The sequence below is a fragment of the Glycine max genome, chromosome 20, assembly GCF_000004515.6.
Source record: "Glycine max cultivar Williams 82 chromosome 20, Glycine_max_v4.0, whole genome shotgun sequence".
In the NCBI taxonomy this organism is placed as follows: Eukaryota; Viridiplantae; Streptophyta; class Magnoliopsida; order Fabales; family Fabaceae; genus Glycine; species Glycine max.
In genome coordinates this window covers 40874769-40894133 of record NC_038256.2, presented here as the reverse complement: position 1 = coordinate 40894133, position 19365 = coordinate 40874769, and the positions used below count along the sequence as shown (strand labels likewise).

Below are 19365 nucleotides of genomic sequence, written 5' to 3'. Positions count from 1 at the left end.
TCCTTTATATGATGATCCTGGTTCATTTCAAGTAGATAAGCATTAGGTGTATATTGCGGGTGTGTTTTCTAGCATAACTACCTTTGTTGTGCGAAATTTAACGAGCTTTGTGCCATTTTGTACAATCGCATCTAGGACCAGAAAGCTTCACCCTTCTCATGTGTGTTGACAAAAAAGTAGAAAAATATGAAAAAAGATAGTAATTGGTAAAAGATTGAGATTGTAAAAGAGTTTAGGATACACGTATATAACTTACCAGTGTCAAGAAGCATTTTTTTTTTCTTTCTAATTTGGAATTTAATCTAAAAAGAATCACTATATCTAATCTAAACTCTTAAAGTGGTCAGAATTTGGACTAGAGATATGAATAAAAGATAGTAATTAATAAAACATTAATTGTAAGAAAGTTTATAATATGGAGTATGGGTGTCCAAAATCAACCGTATCTAATTTGTTCAATAAATAAAACAAATCTTATCTAATTTGGATTTTGATCTAAAAAGAATCAATCGTATCTAAATTTTTACAACTGCTAGAATTTAAACATTTTAATAAATTTATGAAAATCAAATTATTTAAAATATATAATTAAAGTAATTACTATATATTATTATTGTATTTATAAAATAAAATTTTATATGTAGGCAAATATCACTTGACAGTTATTTTTTCCTCTAAAATGTGATCAAATTTTTTTATTGTATTTTTTAATTAACAAATCCTAAAATATATAATTATTGTAGTTATAGACTTATATGAATTATGGAAATTATACTATGTATAATTTTTTGGTTTGAAGATTCAAACTAATAATACAAGTATATATTCTTATTCAAATCAATTAATAGTACTAATATATATCTAATACAATAAATTTGTGAATCTTGTTTAGACTATATATGGCGTTTCAAGATAAACTTTCAAGCTATGAAATACACGTGTTAACTATACAAATGTTTTGATGACATCTATTGTAATTTACATAACTTAACGACAGTTGTTTATTTTGATGATGTAACGGGAGAAATATATTTACTAATTTATTTATTAATTAATATCTATTTTGTTTCTCTCCCTTTATATTTAAAATAAAGTCTAAAGCTTTGTTATTAATTATGTTTATACTAAATTTATCCATTTTGTAGTTTGTTTGATTCTCCATAGGTATTACGAATGTCTCTTAATTAAAGTTAGAAATGTGGGTTAGTCCATCTATTTAAGCTTGCACTAGCATAATTTGTCATGCAAAGCCCGCAATTTAAACGAGCTTTGTTTTAACGAGTCCACAACCACATCGTTAAGCCAACCTACTAAATGGGCTGGTCCACATTAAAAAATCAAAAAATAAAAATATATAATTAACCTATTTTTTTAAACCTTTTTAAAAATCATTTCATAAAAAATTATTCTTTACGAGTTTTACTCTGCCTTAGTTTGATTTTCGATATTAATATTGATAAAATATGGATGGCAAAGGAATATTAAACTTTCAATAAATCTGAATGTCATTAAAAAAACTGCCTAACCCACGGCAGCAACTTCAAAATGTGGGAATTTTTTTAAAAAAAATTGCCTTACACCAATGACCAATACAAAAAATAAGTCTAGCATAAATCAAACTAGTCCTTTTTTTAATTTATTTTTACAAAATTAAACCAATTTTTTTTTTTATAATTAAGATATACTCATACTACCCACAATTAAGAATTTAACCTCGTGGGTCAAACGGATCAAGCTTAAAAGTCCATAATTTATATGGGCTGAAGAAACTTATGTTCATATAATATGTGGGCGACCCACGGACCCAAGTCCAAATATTCATTTACCCCAATCTATTAAATTATAAATTGATATGCTTGTGGTATATAAGAAAATTTTACGATGAGTATCGAATAAGACTTTTCTGTTGTTAGTCTAAATTTTTTTTTTGATGAGAATCGAATAAGACTTTTCTATTTGTTATCCATCTATGAACGTAACACATCTTTATATCATTGTGTCAACTTATGAGTTATCCATTTTGTAGTTTATTATCTATTTGATGTTTAAAGTTTCCTTCAAATCCAGCCAAAATTGACGTCCCTATCTAATTGTGATTTTTGACCCATCCATAAGTCTATTTAAATGGTGTGAAATTTTCTTTGCTTTTGTATGGAGGAACACACTTGATCTTTGTACATTTGTAGTTCGGTCTCAACCCTGTTCTTCACAACCTCAACATCAATTGCGCTGGAATGTAACTTCCTTTTAGATGTGAATACTTCCAAAGAGACATGGAGCCTCATTCTAAGGGTTGTCAAACTTTGTCATTGAAGTGCTAGAAATAGAAGATGATCCACTTATATGCATTGCATGGCACATACTTCTGCTTTTTGCCAAAGCTTTGACTTACTGTAAATTTTTTTACTGTGTCTAAATTTTATGTAAAACAATACTTACTTTGTAGCATAATCTTTCACCAAAAGTTATATAAAATAAAACTTAATTAGCTGCTATGCATATGAAAGGTGTCAAGGTAATTTTCCAAACCATCTTCAACAGCACTGAGGATTGCTGGTGCCGCTAAGATCTTTGGAAAGGCTTTAGTTAATTTGAAAATTTTGAGCTCAATCTTATGGAGTCACTGCCTTTATCTTAGTGGTTTGTACAAGTCAATACTAATTACTCAACCAATCACAGGACTACATCTTAGATGTGTTTTTGGCCTTGATACAAGCAATTTCCAAACTCATCCATATTTTCTTGAAAACCTACAGTATCACAGAATATCTCCATCTAAACCCTTCACACTCAGTTTTTCACAACAACTTCTACGTTGATAATTCTATTACTTTTCTTTATTTTTAATTGTAAATTTATATTGAAGTAATAGTATTAAAACTAATTGAAATAGGTTTTGACCTTTCCCCATTTTCTTTTGCACTCTCAATTTTTGAACCCGTAGCTCCATCTTATTCATGGAACTACTTTTTAGTTGCATCTTGAGCTATCAGATCAACTTACATTACCTTTGTATTGTCTTTCCATGAAAATCTCTATCTCCAAAAACCTTTTGAAACTAAGTGGATTCTTATAGAATGACATTACAAAGACAATAATAGATGGATGGGTCTGGAAGTCATGGTGGAACTTTGCAGGTAAAACATATGAAACTAACTTTAACTTTTGCTTTTTTGTCTTTGCTTGGCCAAAAAGAACAATGGAAGTTAGTTTGTGGAAAACAGCTTTTCCATTTATATGATGCATGCTTTCTATATGGAAAAGCAGCTGTGAATTACTAATTATTTCTGTTGACAAACAGACAGTTACCGCACATACAATATGAAACCAACTTAATATGTTTTATACAAAATGTGATCATTAGGCCAATTTAACTGGATTCTAAAAGTGACAATCCTGCGGTAGCAGTGCTGCAACTGGTTACTTTTTTTTGTATAGATTTAGTGCTGAATAAAATAAATGAATTTAGCTATTGATTTTTGTCATGTCTACTATCCTGCAAGTAAATGTAACTGATAAGAGGAAGATGAAGAATAAACGTGACAGATACTCCTCTAAAAATAATTTTCTTACTAAATTGAAGAACATTTCCAATGTCATGAAGGAGTAAGAAACACAACAAACTGTCAATAGTTGTAAGAGAAAAGTTATTTACAAAGTCATGAAAAATAAGTGACAGAAATGAGATTTTAGCAAAACCAAACTTTCATGGTAAGTTTGCAAATAGGACCCCTCAATCCCAAGATAATCCAACCTACCATCATTTTAGTTATACACAACAACTAATTCCCAAAATGGAGTTCTTGTAGCTTTGAACAGAGCACCATTGTCTAAAATGCAAAAGGGGTCAAGTGCAATGCTGCAAGACCATCATCCACTACGAGTGGAGAGCAAATTGTGACGGATCATCAATTTTATCCAAGGCTAATCATCTTCAGCAAAGGGAATGATCATCAATTCTTGAACCCCATACTCTTTCATCAGCCAAACAACACAATGAGCTTTCTTAATGTCAAAGATAAGAACATGCACAAAGACACACGACATCCATCGCAGGCCTGCGAATATTGTCAATGTTTCCATCAGACAGCAACATTTCAGAACATGTCTCCGTCCCAAAATCAAAAGAAAGAATCACCCGTTGATTCTATCCTCTTGTACTTTTCTCAGCTTTCAGGAACTATAGAATCTTATCCCAAAATTTATTATTCCTTTCAATATTACAAATCAAATAAGTTGTATTTTACTCGTACCAATAAATAGAGATGACATTATAATTAAAATCACTAGTAAAAGATCGAAATAACTAGTTATAGTGTGAACATATAGAAGCTAAATGAAATATGTTATTTTTCTATACATGTTTCCCTAAATTTTCATTTTTGAGAGAAAAAGAAGATAAAAAAAGTACTACTTAAAAAGATTCAATTGAAAATTGAAAATTCATCAACAAATTATTACCGACAAATAAAAAGAAAAATATAATGACATAATTTAGAAATAAATTCATTATCTTTGACATCTACCCAATTAAGAGTGCCACTCACAAATTTTCCTAACCACTTAGTGGGTGGACACTGGAAATTCTGAATCAGCTTCCAAGGATTTGCACCAAAGGTATGTATTTTGGTCACAGTTTCAGGGGAACTGGCACAGCTATCAGCAACTTGTACTTGTCATTAACGTGGTCATGTACCTGATTTCAGTTGATTTTGGAAATGCTACTTTATTTTTTATTTCATCCGTTGTGTTTTATTTTTAATATTTCTTGTATTTCGAATTAATTTATTTTTTATAACTTTTTTTTTCAAATTTATTTTAATATTAACAATAAAGACATTTTTCATTACATTTTTTTAACTTAAAAATATTCATGTCATAAACTCATAATGAAGTGACAACAGGGTACCTTATCCACAGCCAAGTTCAACTTATCCACAAAGAAACATCGTGGTTCCCTCGCATCAGCATCTTTCGTAATTTTCTTCACTGCTATTTACCATTGCCACACTCTCATTCTCGATGGCGGCGAAGATTTCATTGGCAATTGGTTTGAGAACTCTCTTCACTGTTTTGGGACTTCTCATGCTTGCTGTCTTTCTTTACACTGCCTTCACCGATGGTCTAGGTGTTCGCTTTCTCAAAGAACTTGTCAGACCGTAAGCAACACCTCTCGATCACTTACTACACGAAATATCAATTATTTATCTACACATTTTTGCATGGAATTTCAATTTTAATCTGTTTTCTTTGTTGAATTATCTGTTTTCTTTTTTAATAACAATGTAGTAGAGCGATTGGATGATTATTCTGTTTTCTATATTATAGTTTATCGCTTTCTCTCTGTATGGAATAAAACAAGGTTTTTTCCACAATTTTATTTAATTCAGGTGGATGGTAGCAACTTTGGTTTGTTTCTATATCAACATTGTAGCTTTTGCTGTAAGTCAACCACTACTTGGCTTCGTTATTTTTTTAAATATTTTAGATAGACTTATAGTTATAGTGTGTTTGGATAATACACAAGAATCAATTCTACCTCACAAAATCATGGTGATACCATGAGAAAAGTAATAACGACTATTTGTTGCTTTAGCTCTATTATGAAAAATTTATTGATTATTTCTCACCATGAAACGAATCTAAATACTAATGACAGCACATATCACATTTTTAATTTTAGTTGAAATTATTCATTCTTATTGTGATTACTGCATTGGCAGAATAAACAAAGATATTTAGTGATGCTAATATGCCAAAATAAGCTTAAGGAACCGAAGGGGCATGATTAGTGATGAACTTTAGCAAACAAAAGTTATTATATTCTAATTTAAAAAATATGTGCTGTGCAGGATTGAGTCAATAGACTAACTTTGTGCGGTCTCTTGGATTGAGAAATAAAGTTGGCATTTTATTTCTTGTTTTAATTGTAAAACATGTACTGATGCAAAATTTCAAGTTCTACAACTTCCTCTGAAAGTTTGGTGCAGTTTTCTATCGGAAACTCATCTCTTGTGCTATGTGCCCTTATAATTTTCATCGGAATATAAGTCAAGTTGAAGAGACCTGTATTTCCTACTTGTTTTTGTGATATACTCTGTCACTTATCTTCTAAACAACTCACTCATAATTTTCAAATTTAGTGTATGTTTGGTTGGGATTGATTTGGAGAAATAATCAGTTATTTTCAAAATGTCTCATAATGCTGGCAAAAATCTGTGATTGTTTCTCCAAAATAAGCTGAGCCAAATATGTACTCTATCATATTTCATTTAATACATGAGTAATGCTTAATGGAACATTGCCTAATTGATAATATGTCAAAATCACTTCTCAATCGAAGTTTCATAAGCTCTAAAAACATACATTGTTTATCATATCAGGTCTGGATTGCTTACAAGGAATCAAACTTGATCAGCTCAATTCTGTGGATTGTTTTGATTGCCTTGTTAGGGAGGTATCATTTTCTGTGATGATTTGATGTTATTTTGATTCAGTAACTAATATTGCTTAACTGAGGCTAGCATTAATGTGAAGACTATATTATCTGAGCTATGTGCAGAAACTTTTTGACAAGATGATCTCTACTTTTTCTATGACACTTTCCAAATAATATTAACTTTTTCTGCTATATTTGTCACATAAAATGAAAATCCAACCAGACATCATGGTTTCTTATTTTTTATTTATATATAGCTCTCAATGCTATTCAAATGTGCTTGGCACAGTACAAGTGGATATCACAGGTTATGGTTTCTTGTGTTAAAATATACTTGCTCTCAGTGCTGTATAATTGTGGATGGAACAGTCAAGTGGTTCAAGGATCTGACTAGGCTATATGCCTCACCTTTGAAATTCATTTATGGGATGCATCATAACTTTTTCTCATGATTCATGTAAACATAGTTAATGTGAATGGACTACTGTTACGACCAGAGGGAGAGGTAGACATAGAGAAGAGGTGAGAAAGAGAGTGGATCCCAGACAGAGCTACGTTGAAACTAGGCTTGGACAACATCACCGGTACCACCATGCAAACTGGAGGGAGAGAGATGATATCACAACTTTCTATTTGACGAGGTTCCCCGAAGATACAACGGAGAAGGATCCTTGGGCCTAGTTCAAAAAATGGGGGGATGTGAGGGAGATCTTCATCTCCAAACATAGGAACAAAGGTGGCAGGAGGTACGTCTTCGTGAAGTTCAAAGGGGTGTCCAACGAGCGCAGATTAGAAAGACAGCTAGACAACATCATTGTTGGAGGACTCAAGTTGTACGTGAATGTTCTAAAATATGGGAGAGGAAAGGCGAGGTATGAAGAGCCCAGAGTCAAACCCAGGACACAGGTGGATGACGACAACAAAGAAGTGGCAGCAGCTCGACAAATGGCACCACATTGCAGGGCATCTTCAATGTCATACGCAAAGGTGGTGGCCACTAGCACAATGAACGTAGGACAATGGAGGCACCCACATACTAGAACTTTCAGACCTGATGGATCATACTCATCGGTCCAGCTTGAGATCCAGGTGGGGGAGAAGAAATGGTACACTGATGTATGGGTGAGTCGCCTGAAGAAATCGGGTATATTCGAAAGAGTCGAGGACGAACTCCTCTGGGAGGTGGGGACAAACGTGGTGCCGAAATACCTAGGGCATGATATGATACTCCTCCTAGGTCTCTCGGATACCAAAGTGGAAGAGCTCATCATCGAAGAAACCAGACATGGCTCATCCCCGTTTTATTCGTTGGAGAAATGGAATCCGACGATGAGACTGAGACACAGACTGGTCTGGGCTCAGTGTTGGGGCATCCCATTAGAAGCGTGGGATATTGGACAAATTCGAAAAATCGTGGCAACAATAGGGGACTTGGTAGAGGTGGATGACGATGTTGAAGAGTTGCGAAGGCTAGATAAGGCCAGGGTTCTTATCAGAACCCCATGGAGACTTATATTCCAACATACGGTTGAAGTTCACATCAGCGGGGAGGTCCACAAAGTGCACATCATTGAAAAAAATTGGAGTGAAGCCGGAAAGCGCATTCACCATTGTCGGAGCGCCATCAGGTCGTCGAAAGAGATCGATTCTGACGACAGCGATAACGGCACCCCGAAGTTGAAGATGAGCGGAGAACCTGGATTCCATTACTCGCCCAGAAGCTTCACCGACGAACGCATTGGTGAGATCGAGTCCCAACAGCGCGCGACATTGTCCAGCGGTCCTTGAGACACTGAGGACCCAACGGGTAACGACCGCGTTAGTTGGACACACTGCCCCAAATACGAAACACGCGCGCCAGATATGGAAACTGGAAAAGTAACAGACCCTGTATCGCGGCCCGTGCTAGACCCAGAGGCACTTTCGGGTGAAGACGAAATCCGTAAAGCACAAAAACAGAAAAAACAGGGGAGCAGAGGCATGACTCCCATGGTACGTGGGTGCTCTGAAAGGGAAGGTGCTGACCCTGCCCATGGTCAAAATGGAGTTGACCACGAGTGCCTCAACGGGTCACAAATGCCAATTAATAAAGAGGCACGTGATATGGCAGTGGTTGTTAATGGGCCCACAATTAATTTAGGCCTTACTAACCACACCACCGCTATTTTGTCACAAAATAACTACAACAGCCCACAATATCACAAATTGGATCATGGAAGCGCGTGGAAGGTGTATTCAAGGAGCAGGGGTGCAGAAAGTAGGAGACCCATATAAGTGGAAATGAAAAATTAATAGAAGCAGTTAAAACTTTAAATAATCAGCAACAGGCCTTCGTGGACATGGATACAACAATTACAGGCTTCGAAGTACGCAATACTCCCATGGACACATCACCCTTGCAACATGGAGTACAAAATAAAAATGTGGAAACATCACCAAACACTGATGGAGTCAGCATAGACCAGCTAAAGGAGACAACATCTAAATAGGAGTTGGCAAAAGAAATGGGGGTGACATGTGACACAGATCAAGCTATAATCATTGATAGAATCAGAGCAATGGAGAACAGAGATAGGAAGGAGGCAGAGACACTGGGAAATAGGAATATTCTCTCATGAATATCGTATCCTACAATGTAAGAGGGCTAGGGAGGGGGGTGAAATAGGTAGCAATCAGGAGGTTGGTCAAGAAACACCAAGTAGATATGCTATGCATTCAGGAGACTAAGAAGGAGCAAATAGACAATACCATGTGTCAGGCTCTGTGGGGAGATCCGGAAGTTAGTTGGGAACTATAGCCTGGAACAAATACAGTTGAAGGATTACTGTGCCTATGGAATGAACAGGCTTTCAAAGTGGAACGGAGGGTAAATGGAAGGGGTTTCATTCTATTGGAATGAATGTGGAGTCATGAGACTCAAAAAGTTTTTATAGTTAATATATATGCTCCATGTGATGTCCAGAGTAAGCATGCTCTATGGGACTCTGTCAGGCAGCTAAAAAATCTAAGTCCCGATGGCCTTTGGTGTTTACTAGGAGATTTCAACAGCATCAGACATCCATCTAAAAGAGTGGGTGTGTCTCAGAGGGGGGAGGATGTCAACACTATCAGTGAGTTCAACGACTGGATAGCCGACATAAAAGTAGAAGAGATACCAAGTGTGGGGAGAAAATTTACATGGTTCATACCAAATGGGGCTGCTAAGAGCAAATTAGACAATTTTTTTGTTTCTCACGAGTGGCTCACTAAATGGCCCGGATGCACCCAACTCATCTTGGATAGAAATTTTTCAGATCATTGTCCCATCCTGCTCAGATCCAAAAATATTGATTGGGGGTCAAAACCTTTCGGGGTTCTTGACTGCTGGTTGAAGGACAAGTCATTTGAGAGTATAGTTAAGGAGTGCTGAACAAACACACAACCAAGGGGCTGGGGGGCTTTACACTCAAAGAAAAAATAAAAAAACTTAAGGAGAGAATGAAGTTATGGAACAGGGAGCAGTTTGGTGATACACTCAAGAAGGTACAAGGGATTGAGGCCTATCTAAACAAGTTGGAAGACGCAAGCACTAATAGACAGTTGTCCTCCCAAGAATTGGTGATCTACAAAAAGCTACTGGAAGAGTTGTGGTCAGCTGCCCAAGCCCATGAGTCCTTATTGAGACAGAAGACGAGAGCAAGATGGATTAGAGAAGGGGATTGCAATTCGCGCTATTTCCACTTGTTGATGAACTCTAACTACAAAAATAATGCAGTCAAAGGAGTATTTATTGAGGATTCATGGGTAGAAGAACCGATAAGAGTGAAAGAGGAAGTCCGTAGGTTCTTCCTGAATAGATTCAGTGAACCTGAGCAGGGCAGACCAGATCTTAATGGAATCAAATTTCATGGCATTGGATAGCAGCAAAACAATATGTTGGTGGGGAGTTTTCATGAGGATGAAATAAGGACGGTTGTATGGGATTGTGGAAGTGAGAAAAGCTCAGGACCGGATGGATTAAATTTCAAGTTCATTAAACAATTTTGGAAGTTACTCAAACCAGATATCATCTGGTTCCTTGATGAATTTCATGCTAACGGGATTTTCCCAAAGGGTTGCAATGCATCCTTTATCGCCCTAATCCCCAAGGTGAAAGATCCACAAAACCTTAATGAATACAAATTTATTTCACTAATATGCTATGTGTATAAGATTGTAGCCAAGCTTCTAGCAAGTAGATTGAAAAAGCCAGACATAATAGATGAAAGACAGTTTGTATTCATAGGTGGAAGACACTTGCTGCATAGTGTATTGATAGCCAATGAAGTGGTGGAGGAAGCAAAGAGGTGCCAAAAGCCATGTTTGGTGTTTAAAGTAGATTATGAAAGAACATACGACTCCGTCTTGTGGGATTTCCTATCATACATGATGCGGAGATTGGGCTTCTGCCCCAAGTGGATTCATTGGATCGAGGGTTGCCTTAGCTCAGCCTCGGTTTCTATATTGGTAAATGGTAGCCCCACAAACGAATTCATTCCACAAAGAAGCCTTAGACAACCCTTAGCGCCTCTACTGTTCAATATTGTTGCGGAAGGCCTAACCGGTTTGATGAGAGAAACATTGGATAAGAAGTTGTTTAGCAGTTTCCTAGTGGGGAAAAACAATGAGGCAGTCAACATCTTACAATACGCTGATGACACCATATTTTTTGGTGAAGCTACAATGCAGAATGTTAAGACAATCAAAACCATTTTGAGGAGTTTTGAACTTGCATCAGGCTTAAAGATCAATTTCGCAAAAAGTTGTTTTGGGGCAATTGGAAAATCGGATCAATGGAGGCAGGAGGTTGTTGAATATCTCAATTGTAGCATGTTGTCCATGCCATTCATGTATCTGGGCATCCCCATTGGGGCAAACCCAAGACGTAGCCAGTTATGGGATCCTATAATTAGAAAATGCGATAGAAAATTAGCCAGATGGAAACAAAGACACATATCCTTTGGGGGGAGAGTGACACTTATTCATGCAGTCCTAACATTAATTCCCATTTACTTTTTCTCATTTTTCAGGTTACCCACCAAAATAGTTGATAAGCTGGTCAGCATCCAACGTAGATTTCTATGGGGCGGTGCATCGGAGCAAAGGAAGATCGCATGGGTCAAATGGAAAACAATGTGTCTACCAAAAGACAAAGGGGGCCTAGGTATAAAAGACATCAAGACCTTCAACACAGCATTGCTAGGGAAATGGCGATGAGACCTTTTTCAACAGCAAGGAGAACCGTGGGCCAGGATACTAGACTCTAAATATGGTGGATGGAGGACTCTAGATGAAGGTAGAAGAGGCAGCAACGAATCCTCATGGTGGAAGGACCTGGTGATAATTCACCAACAGCAGTCGAACAGTGTACTTAAAAAGGAAACAACATGGAGGGTGGGACGTGGTGATAAAATTAGGTTCTGGGAGGATTGCTGGATAGGCACTGATATACCATTAATGACAAAATATCCTAGATTGTATCAAATTTCATGCCAAAAATAGCAACTCATTGAGCACATGGGGAGTAACACATGCGCCGGCTGGGAATGGAACTATAATTGGAGGAGACCTTTATTCGATAATGAAGTTGCGATGGCTGATGGCTTTTTAGGGGAGATAGCACAGACAACAATCCACCCTCATAGAGCAGATACTTTGGTTTGGAAACCTGACCCAAGTGGACACTACTCAACAAAAAGCGCGTATGATCTACTATGGGGAGAATCAATGAGGGAAACCAGGATGGTGTTTTTGAGGAGCTATGGAAACTTAGGATCCCACCAAAATCATCAGTGTTGCATGGAGGCTAATCAGAGATAGATTACCAACAAAGTTAAGCTTGAGAAGGAGACAAGTGGAGGTAAATGACATGTTGTGCCCATTCTGTAGCAATAATGAAGAGGATGCAGCCCACTTATTCTTCAATTGCAGCAAAATCCTACCTTTATGGTGAGAGTCATTGTCTTGGATTAACTTAGTGGGCGCATTCCCGCAAAATCCTAGGGATCATTTTCTGTAGCATGGAAATGGGAATGTTGGTGGAATAAAATGCACAAGATGGAAGTGTTGGTGGGTTGCTTTAACATGGACCATTTGGCAGCAAAGAAATAAGATAGTTTTTCAAAATGAAACCTTCAATTGAAGCAAAGTGTTGGATGATGCAGTACTCCTAATTTGGACATGGCTCAAATCTATGGAGAAAGATTTTGCACTACACTGTAACCAATGGTCCACTAATCTAAGAGAAGGTTTTTGTATTTATGAAGGGATTGTAGGTGCTGGACATTTGTAATATTTTATAGTGGACTAGCTCGGTTCCTTGTAACAACCAAAGGAACCAGCTGTCTACCTAATCCTCATCATGTACTTTTAGTACCACTGATACTCCTCATATATATAAATATATCTATTTTTGCTGAGCAAAAAAAAAAATGTAAACATAGTTAATATTGGTTATTTGTATGTGTTAGATAATGATGAGAGAAGAATTATGTAATTTCATCTCTATGTTAATAACACGTCTACTAGATTCAATGTTTCTTTTCTGTTTTTAGTCAATTGTTGCACCTATGGAGAAAGCTGGCAGCAATACTCTGATTTCATATTACTTTCAAAATGTAAAATGTTCCTATGTATAAAAGCTCAGATTCATCATGAGTTTCTGAGTTGTTTCTTATCCTGTTTACGATTATTTAAAGGACTATTGGAAGTGCTAATTTATTTTCACCATTTTTTTTTGTATGTTTTTTAATTGTTTCAGTATCTTTACATCTGCCTATATTGTTGTGCAATTTCTGAAGTTGTCATCTCAAGAATCTTCACAGGATCCTATGTATTATGTTCTGTTGCGGCATCCAAACAAGTATGTCTACAGAAGCACTACTATATAGTAAAGTTTTCTCAACATTTTCCATTCTTTTAAAATGGATAATGTGTCATTCTGGGCTCTAGTTGCCCTCCTGCTGATGCTTCTACATAAATCTTGTCTTTCATTAGTTATGGTGGAGATTGACAATTTTTCTTAGATTCTGAAGTGAATATATTGTTTTTCTTTCTTTATTCAGTTTGAGGATAGTTAGATTTCTTAAGTTTGGTTGTTAGTTTGAGAAGTCAAAAAAATGATACTGGTTTTTTTTTTTTCTTCCTGTTGCTAAATTTTGTGTATAAATTATTGTTTATCCATGCTGTACACTAGTCGTGTTGTGTTGAATACTTCAATACATATATTCGTGCTGTGTGATTTTATATATTATCTTTAGACTTTCATTTGACTCTGAGAGGCCATTTTACATAGGAATGGCACAGCACCACAAAGACAGCGTTCATCTGTTGTGACTCTAAGAATAATTTTCAGCATTTTGGGTGTTGTCATGCTTGGAACTTTGGTGTACACTCTTGTCACCAATGGTTCTCCTTTCCGTAAAGGGGTTCTAACTCCGTAAGTTCTTCATACTTGTTATTTTAGCATTATTTGATGCTATTATCCTTGTTGTCAACATAGGAATGCTTGGGCCTTCCTATATAAGCTCAATGTGAGATGAAGCATTCCTTTCCCATTTGTTTTTCTACTTTAATTAGGAAAAGTTATATAACTTTGTTATCACTTTCTTTCTGCTCTCTTCTATATACTTGACTGAATTATTCTATTTTCAAAATGTTGTCTATGCCTTAATTCTTTTTTTGGTAAATTTTTTCATTCATTGTGATGTAATGGCTTCAATTTTAGTGAAAATTCATCATCATGCAACTTGAACCTTCTCAGGCATTAGAAAAACCAGTTGTTGAAGAGGCTGAGATAAATTTGCATGATGTGTGGATAAATGGTGGCAATCTTCATTGTTTGACTTTGGTGCCCGATAGAATCAACATCAGTGCCAAAGGCACAGCCATCAATATTAACTTGATCTCAGCAAAATCCAAATACAGATAATAAAGCCCCAATAAATTACTTGCTCATGTTATAGCAATGTGCCTGTTGGTAAACACTTGAACTCTTATGCAAAGAATGTAGTCCGGACCACATTAATTTTGAAAGTTTCAATCTACAAGGTGTTTTATAGTCTCCATTTTCCTATTTAAATATTCACTAAAACCAAAGCATGTACTTTCTGTCTTATATTCAAGTATGTATTTACAACTTTGCATTTGCATGCTCATTCTCATTTGAGAAAATTTTCTCCAATGTTTCAGCTTGTACCAGTTATTTTTCTTTGGAAATTGGTAAATAGTATGAAAACTATTGAGTATGAAAGTTACAAAGGCCGTGTATTACTATTTAATTGGAGAATAATTTTTTATCTTCTGTCTCCTTTGAATAGTCATCCTTTCTGATAGGTTGATTTCAAATTCTTGTGATTTCGTGCAATATAGCATTGTTCTTTTTCTTTTAAGTGAATGCCATAAGCTCTAAAATGTTTGCAGGTGGTTGGCAACAACACTAGTTGACATCTATTTCCACATTGTGATTTATGCAGTATGTCTACTATTTTTTCATCTTATCAGCTCTAAATCATATCAAATATAAATTTATTTGTTCTCTAAAACATGTTTTCTACCAAAGAGATGAACTGCCTATGTTAGACCTCTGTTTCATTGCTATCTCAACTTCTAAGAAAAATGTGTTTCCTCCTCCTTTTTATCTTAAACAATGTTTGAATGAGGGCCACCTTCCTGCTTTTGGTCACCATTCTGAATTGGATGTGATTGTATGAGTTTTAACAAAGTATAACAAGGATTGAATCCTAAATTAGATGTTTCAGTAAAGGAACCAATGATTCTGCCTAGCTAGGGATGCCATCAGGAGCCTCTCGAAAATCTTCATACCTGAACTAAAGCTTAATTGTATAAAATATATCAACACATTTACCTCTTTCAACATGTTAAAGAATTCGTTTCATTGTTCTCATCTGATCCTAGCTCACAACAAGATATGTAAAAAAAAAAATAGAAAAAGAAAATAAATAATTTTCATTGACAAAGTAAAATCCAGCTGTTTAAAATATTAGGGTTAAGGGTTTAGGGTTTAGGGAAGACAGTGACAGTGGAGTATGACGATGCTGTGTAAACCTAGTAAAGGAACTCGTTAATCAAGCAGAATGGAATCCTGGTATATCCATACAAGAATTTATAAATCATCTAATGTCTTTAGTATACCTAGAGAAACCAACAATCTATATCCTATAACAGTATTTGTGAAATATGCACTACCAAGTGCATTCAGGAGCTATAGCAATTTTTTTAATAATTTAAGGAATAGTAGTTTTTCGTTGTCATTTGTCAATAGTTGTGAAAATGACCTATTTGATTACTGACCACTAAACAATGTTGAGATAATCAAAGTCAAAATATTTCTGCATGCAAGGTTTATGTTCAATTCTGTAATGCTGAAGTTTAATTTCAGTACACTTGTTTTGTCTCAATTGAAGTATCCTATTCCTAACTATTCATATAATATATCAGGTCTGGGTTGCCTACAAAGAATCTAGTTGGATTTCTGCAGTCTTTTGGATAATTCTATTGATATGTTTTAGCAGGTTTGTTCTCTCAATTTTAATTTTGCTTATTGGTTGGTGATTTAAACTTTTTATCATTAGAAAACACGTTTATCAAATTTTTTAACTAATTTTAGTTATATGACACATTCAAATCTCCAATGAACAACTGTATAATTTCAACTATACATTGATCTGGATATCAAATTTTATTCTAAGAGAAAATGATGTATAATTAATTTATGTATTATAATCAATATGTGATCATACCCTGTATTAGTGCCTATTATTGGTATATTCCCGAAAAATACATAAAAGAAGAAAAGGCTGATTTATATTTTTCTTGCTGAGATTAAGTTAGAACTGATTACTTCTTTGCTTGCTTGAGTAGAGCAATGGTTTATGCCAGTAAACACATACATATAGTCTTGCTCTCAAATAAAATTTGAATCTAAAGATTTCACTTTTGAGGATTTTCCTAGACCCTAAATCAACAAATACCAATAAAAATACAGGAGCAAAAGGAAAGTTAGTCTCTTCAAGGATGTGGTAACATGAGCTCCAGAGTATATTAATCTGACCAATCACCACCCAAATAGTAATGGGTCGAATCTTTGTACATATTAATTTGTATTGCTGAGCCTCTTGTCTTGACTTGTTCGTTGAGTTATAATTTCTAATTGTTGTCTCAATAAGTAACTTTTCATTGCGTAAGATTTTTTTTTTCAATTTGGCAATTATTGAATGTGGTAACATGAGCTCCAGAGTATATTAATCTGACCAATCACCACCCAAATAGTAATGGGTCGAATCTTTGTACATATTAATTTGTATTGCTGAGCCTCTTGTCTTGACTTGTTCGTTGAGTTATAATTTCTAATAGTTGTCTCAATAAGTAACTTTTCATTGCGTAAGATTTTATTTTTTTTCAATTTGGCAATTATTGAATAAGACTATTATACGATGGTAAGTGAGACTAAATAAAGAATTTTTTAAAGGCTTAATTGACTTTTTAGTCCCAATAATACACACCTCTCTTGATTTCAATTCCCTAGAGAAAACTAATCGGTTTTGATCCCTATTAATTTTTCTTTCAGTTTTGCCCCCTATCCTTAGTCAATGATGATGTGGCTAACAAATACAAATATTACCTATGTTCCTATTTATAAGAAACAAATTGTAGTGTAAAATATATAACAAATTTTTTCTTATAAATAGGACCAGAGGTAGTATTAGAAAACAAGTTTGATGTTTCCTAAATAAGAGTGTGAAATAAAAATCTTCCAATATAAAGAGGACCTATATCAAAACTTTACAATTTTATAGACTAAAACAGTCACATCAAAGACTAAAATTGAAAAATAATAATAATAGGGAGCAAAGTTGACATTTTTTTCTTTTTTCTTTTTTGGTAAAGGACGAAGATAACTAAAACTTAAAAAAGAATGATATTATGGAGACTAAATGGTTATTTAAGCTTTTTTTACAAGAATATTTTCTTCATGTTACTTATGAGCTTACCCCAATAATCATTTACCGTATGGTGCATACTTCACTACTTTCTAACAGTTCTAACTTCTCATTTTTTTTGTGGTTTTTCACTTTCCAAAATTTTCAGCATGGCTACTTGCCTCTACATTACATGGCAGCTGTTCCAGATATCTTGTCAAGATCCTGCTTACCTTGTTTTAGTGCATCATGGAGACAGGCAAGCAAGCATATAACACATAAACACACTTTTTTGTCCTAGGTCAGAGACAATGGGTATCCCCCAACCCACTGCGTCAAAGACTAATCCCGCTTGCGGTGCATGGTTACCGCTTGTCTAAGGGAATTTTGCATATGGTGGGAATGGAACATGGGTTCTCCCTTAACACTCTTTTGTTTTGTTTTTTATTTTTATTGGGACTGGAACAGACATGAAGTAACATATTTTTGGGGTGGCAGAGTCCTGTAACTGTTAAGAAGTTAGTGTTCTGTATTTCTGATACTGTTATCACTTCTCACTGGTTACCACACCATTATAAGGTTTAGCTGATAACAGAAGAATTGGTCATCCAACCTTTAGTTGCATAACCTCTATCTTTCTCTCACTTTTTGTAGTTTACTTAGAAACATTAATATTTTTTTATAATAGGGCGGAAAACGAATATACGGGGATTTCTGGTGAGGCAACATAACAATGGTGTTCATGAACCAAAGGCAAGTAAGAAGCTCATGTGGCATGTTCTTGCAAATCTGTCTGTGGATTGCTTATAAGGCTTATGATCTGGCATTTACTTTGTTCGATAGTTGCAGGAAATAAAAAGAAAGGGGATCAGATCATCCCTGAGCAGATATTGTAACACCAGAAGACAAAATTAACATACTGGTGTAATAGATGTAGTTTGGAGATCATTATCTCTGCAAATACTACTGCAGAAGAATGATGTCATTCCCCAAGCAGTAATTGTTCTACTTTCTTGTGTTATGAATGCTCAATTTTTTCCTCTGTATAACACCACTGTAATTGATTATAAAGTTCAAACGTTAGAATCAGAGAAAATGTTCAGATCATAAGTATCTATTCATTTGTTACTTGCATGAATAACCGTATCTTTAACTTTATCATTTTATGGTGCTTTCTCTTCCACTGGAAAATTCCAGTAACTGGAGAGGAAAATTTTAAAAAGTATATTTATAGATTTGGCATCTAATTGAATTATAGAAATCTAAAATCTCCTTTATGAATTCTAAGAAACCAATTTACCGCATTCCGATTTTAATTGATCCTTAGTTTTATCTGGATTTAACCGTAAAGTGATTCAGGTTGTAATTGTACCAACTTATGTATGCAGTATCAAAATGAAATAATCTTTATTCAGATGTCTATATAGGTTTCTTAATAGTTGCTTTTTTGTCCCGACAAATCCTTTAATATATATTTCTGCTGTGAGATTAATCCTAGTACCGAAATGATAGCCACCTCACCTTAACAAGATATGCAACTCACAGCTAAACCTTAATGAGAAACTTGGGTGGTTTATCTGTGGGTTTTTTTCAGCATTGTTGGCTTCTTGAAAATGAGACCCACACAAATTTGATACTGGCATTCCTCTTTTCAAAATAGGTCCTCTATACATGTTACAGAATTCGTGGGACTTTATCCCTAATATGGGATGAGCACCTCCTTCACCTGAATAGACTAAGCAATGTGGGACATACACTAAGGCAAGGCACGTTAAGGATATTCCTTCTTCATCTGTGGAGCTTTTACCATTTGGAACTTTCGATGAGAAACCTGTATTTGTATTTTGATTTCTTTGACTTTCTGAGGTGATTTGAAGTTCCATTGAGACTGCAACTACAACTTCAACTGTTGTTTCTGTTACCACAAACAGAATGTACAATTGAAGGTAGAACTTCGACAATTGAATG

General features: G+C 35.1%; 1 protein-coding gene across 3 annotated transcripts; it reads left to right on the top strand.

Moving 5' to 3' along the window:
- Nucleotides 1–4904: 4904 nt before the first annotated feature.
- LOC100784580 (uncharacterized) lies at nucleotides 4905–18507 on the top strand. Of its 3 annotated transcripts, none has more exons than XM_006606125.4 (10): nucleotides 4905–5159; nucleotides 5391–5442; nucleotides 6384–6457; nucleotides 13218–13319; nucleotides 13752–13895; nucleotides 14879–14930; nucleotides 15917–15990; nucleotides 17567–17656; nucleotides 18086–18150; nucleotides 18247–18507. In XM_006606125.4, the coding sequence occupies exons 1-9, from the start codon at nucleotides 5023–5025 to the stop codon at nucleotides 18126–18128; spliced, it is 768 nt and encodes a 255-aa protein (XP_006606188.1). In that variant the 5' UTR covers nucleotides 4905–5022; the 3' UTR covers nucleotides 18129–18150; nucleotides 18247–18507. The 3 variants fall into 3 exon arrangements, with proteins under 3 accessions (XP_006606188.1, XP_003556175.1, XP_014628151.1); XM_003556127.5 differs by having other exon boundaries at nucleotides 18241–18507; XM_014772665.3 differs by having other exon boundaries at nucleotides 18086–18507.
- Nucleotides 18508–19365: the final 858 nt, after the last annotated feature.

Bases quoted from the DNA above. Each gene is read 5' to 3' on its own strand.
- LOC100784580 (XM_006606125.4), top strand. From the start codon at position 5,023: ATGGCGGCGAAGATTTCATTGGCAATTGGTTTGAGAACTCTCTTCACT. The intron at 5,160-5,390 runs GTAAGCAACACC...TATTTAATTCAG, and splicing joins CTCAAAGAACTTGTCAGACC to GTGGATGGTAGCAACTTTGG. The intron at 6,458-13,217 runs GTATCATTTTCT...TAATTGTTTCAG, and splicing joins TTGATTGCCTTGTTAGGGAG to TATCTTTACATCTGCCTATA.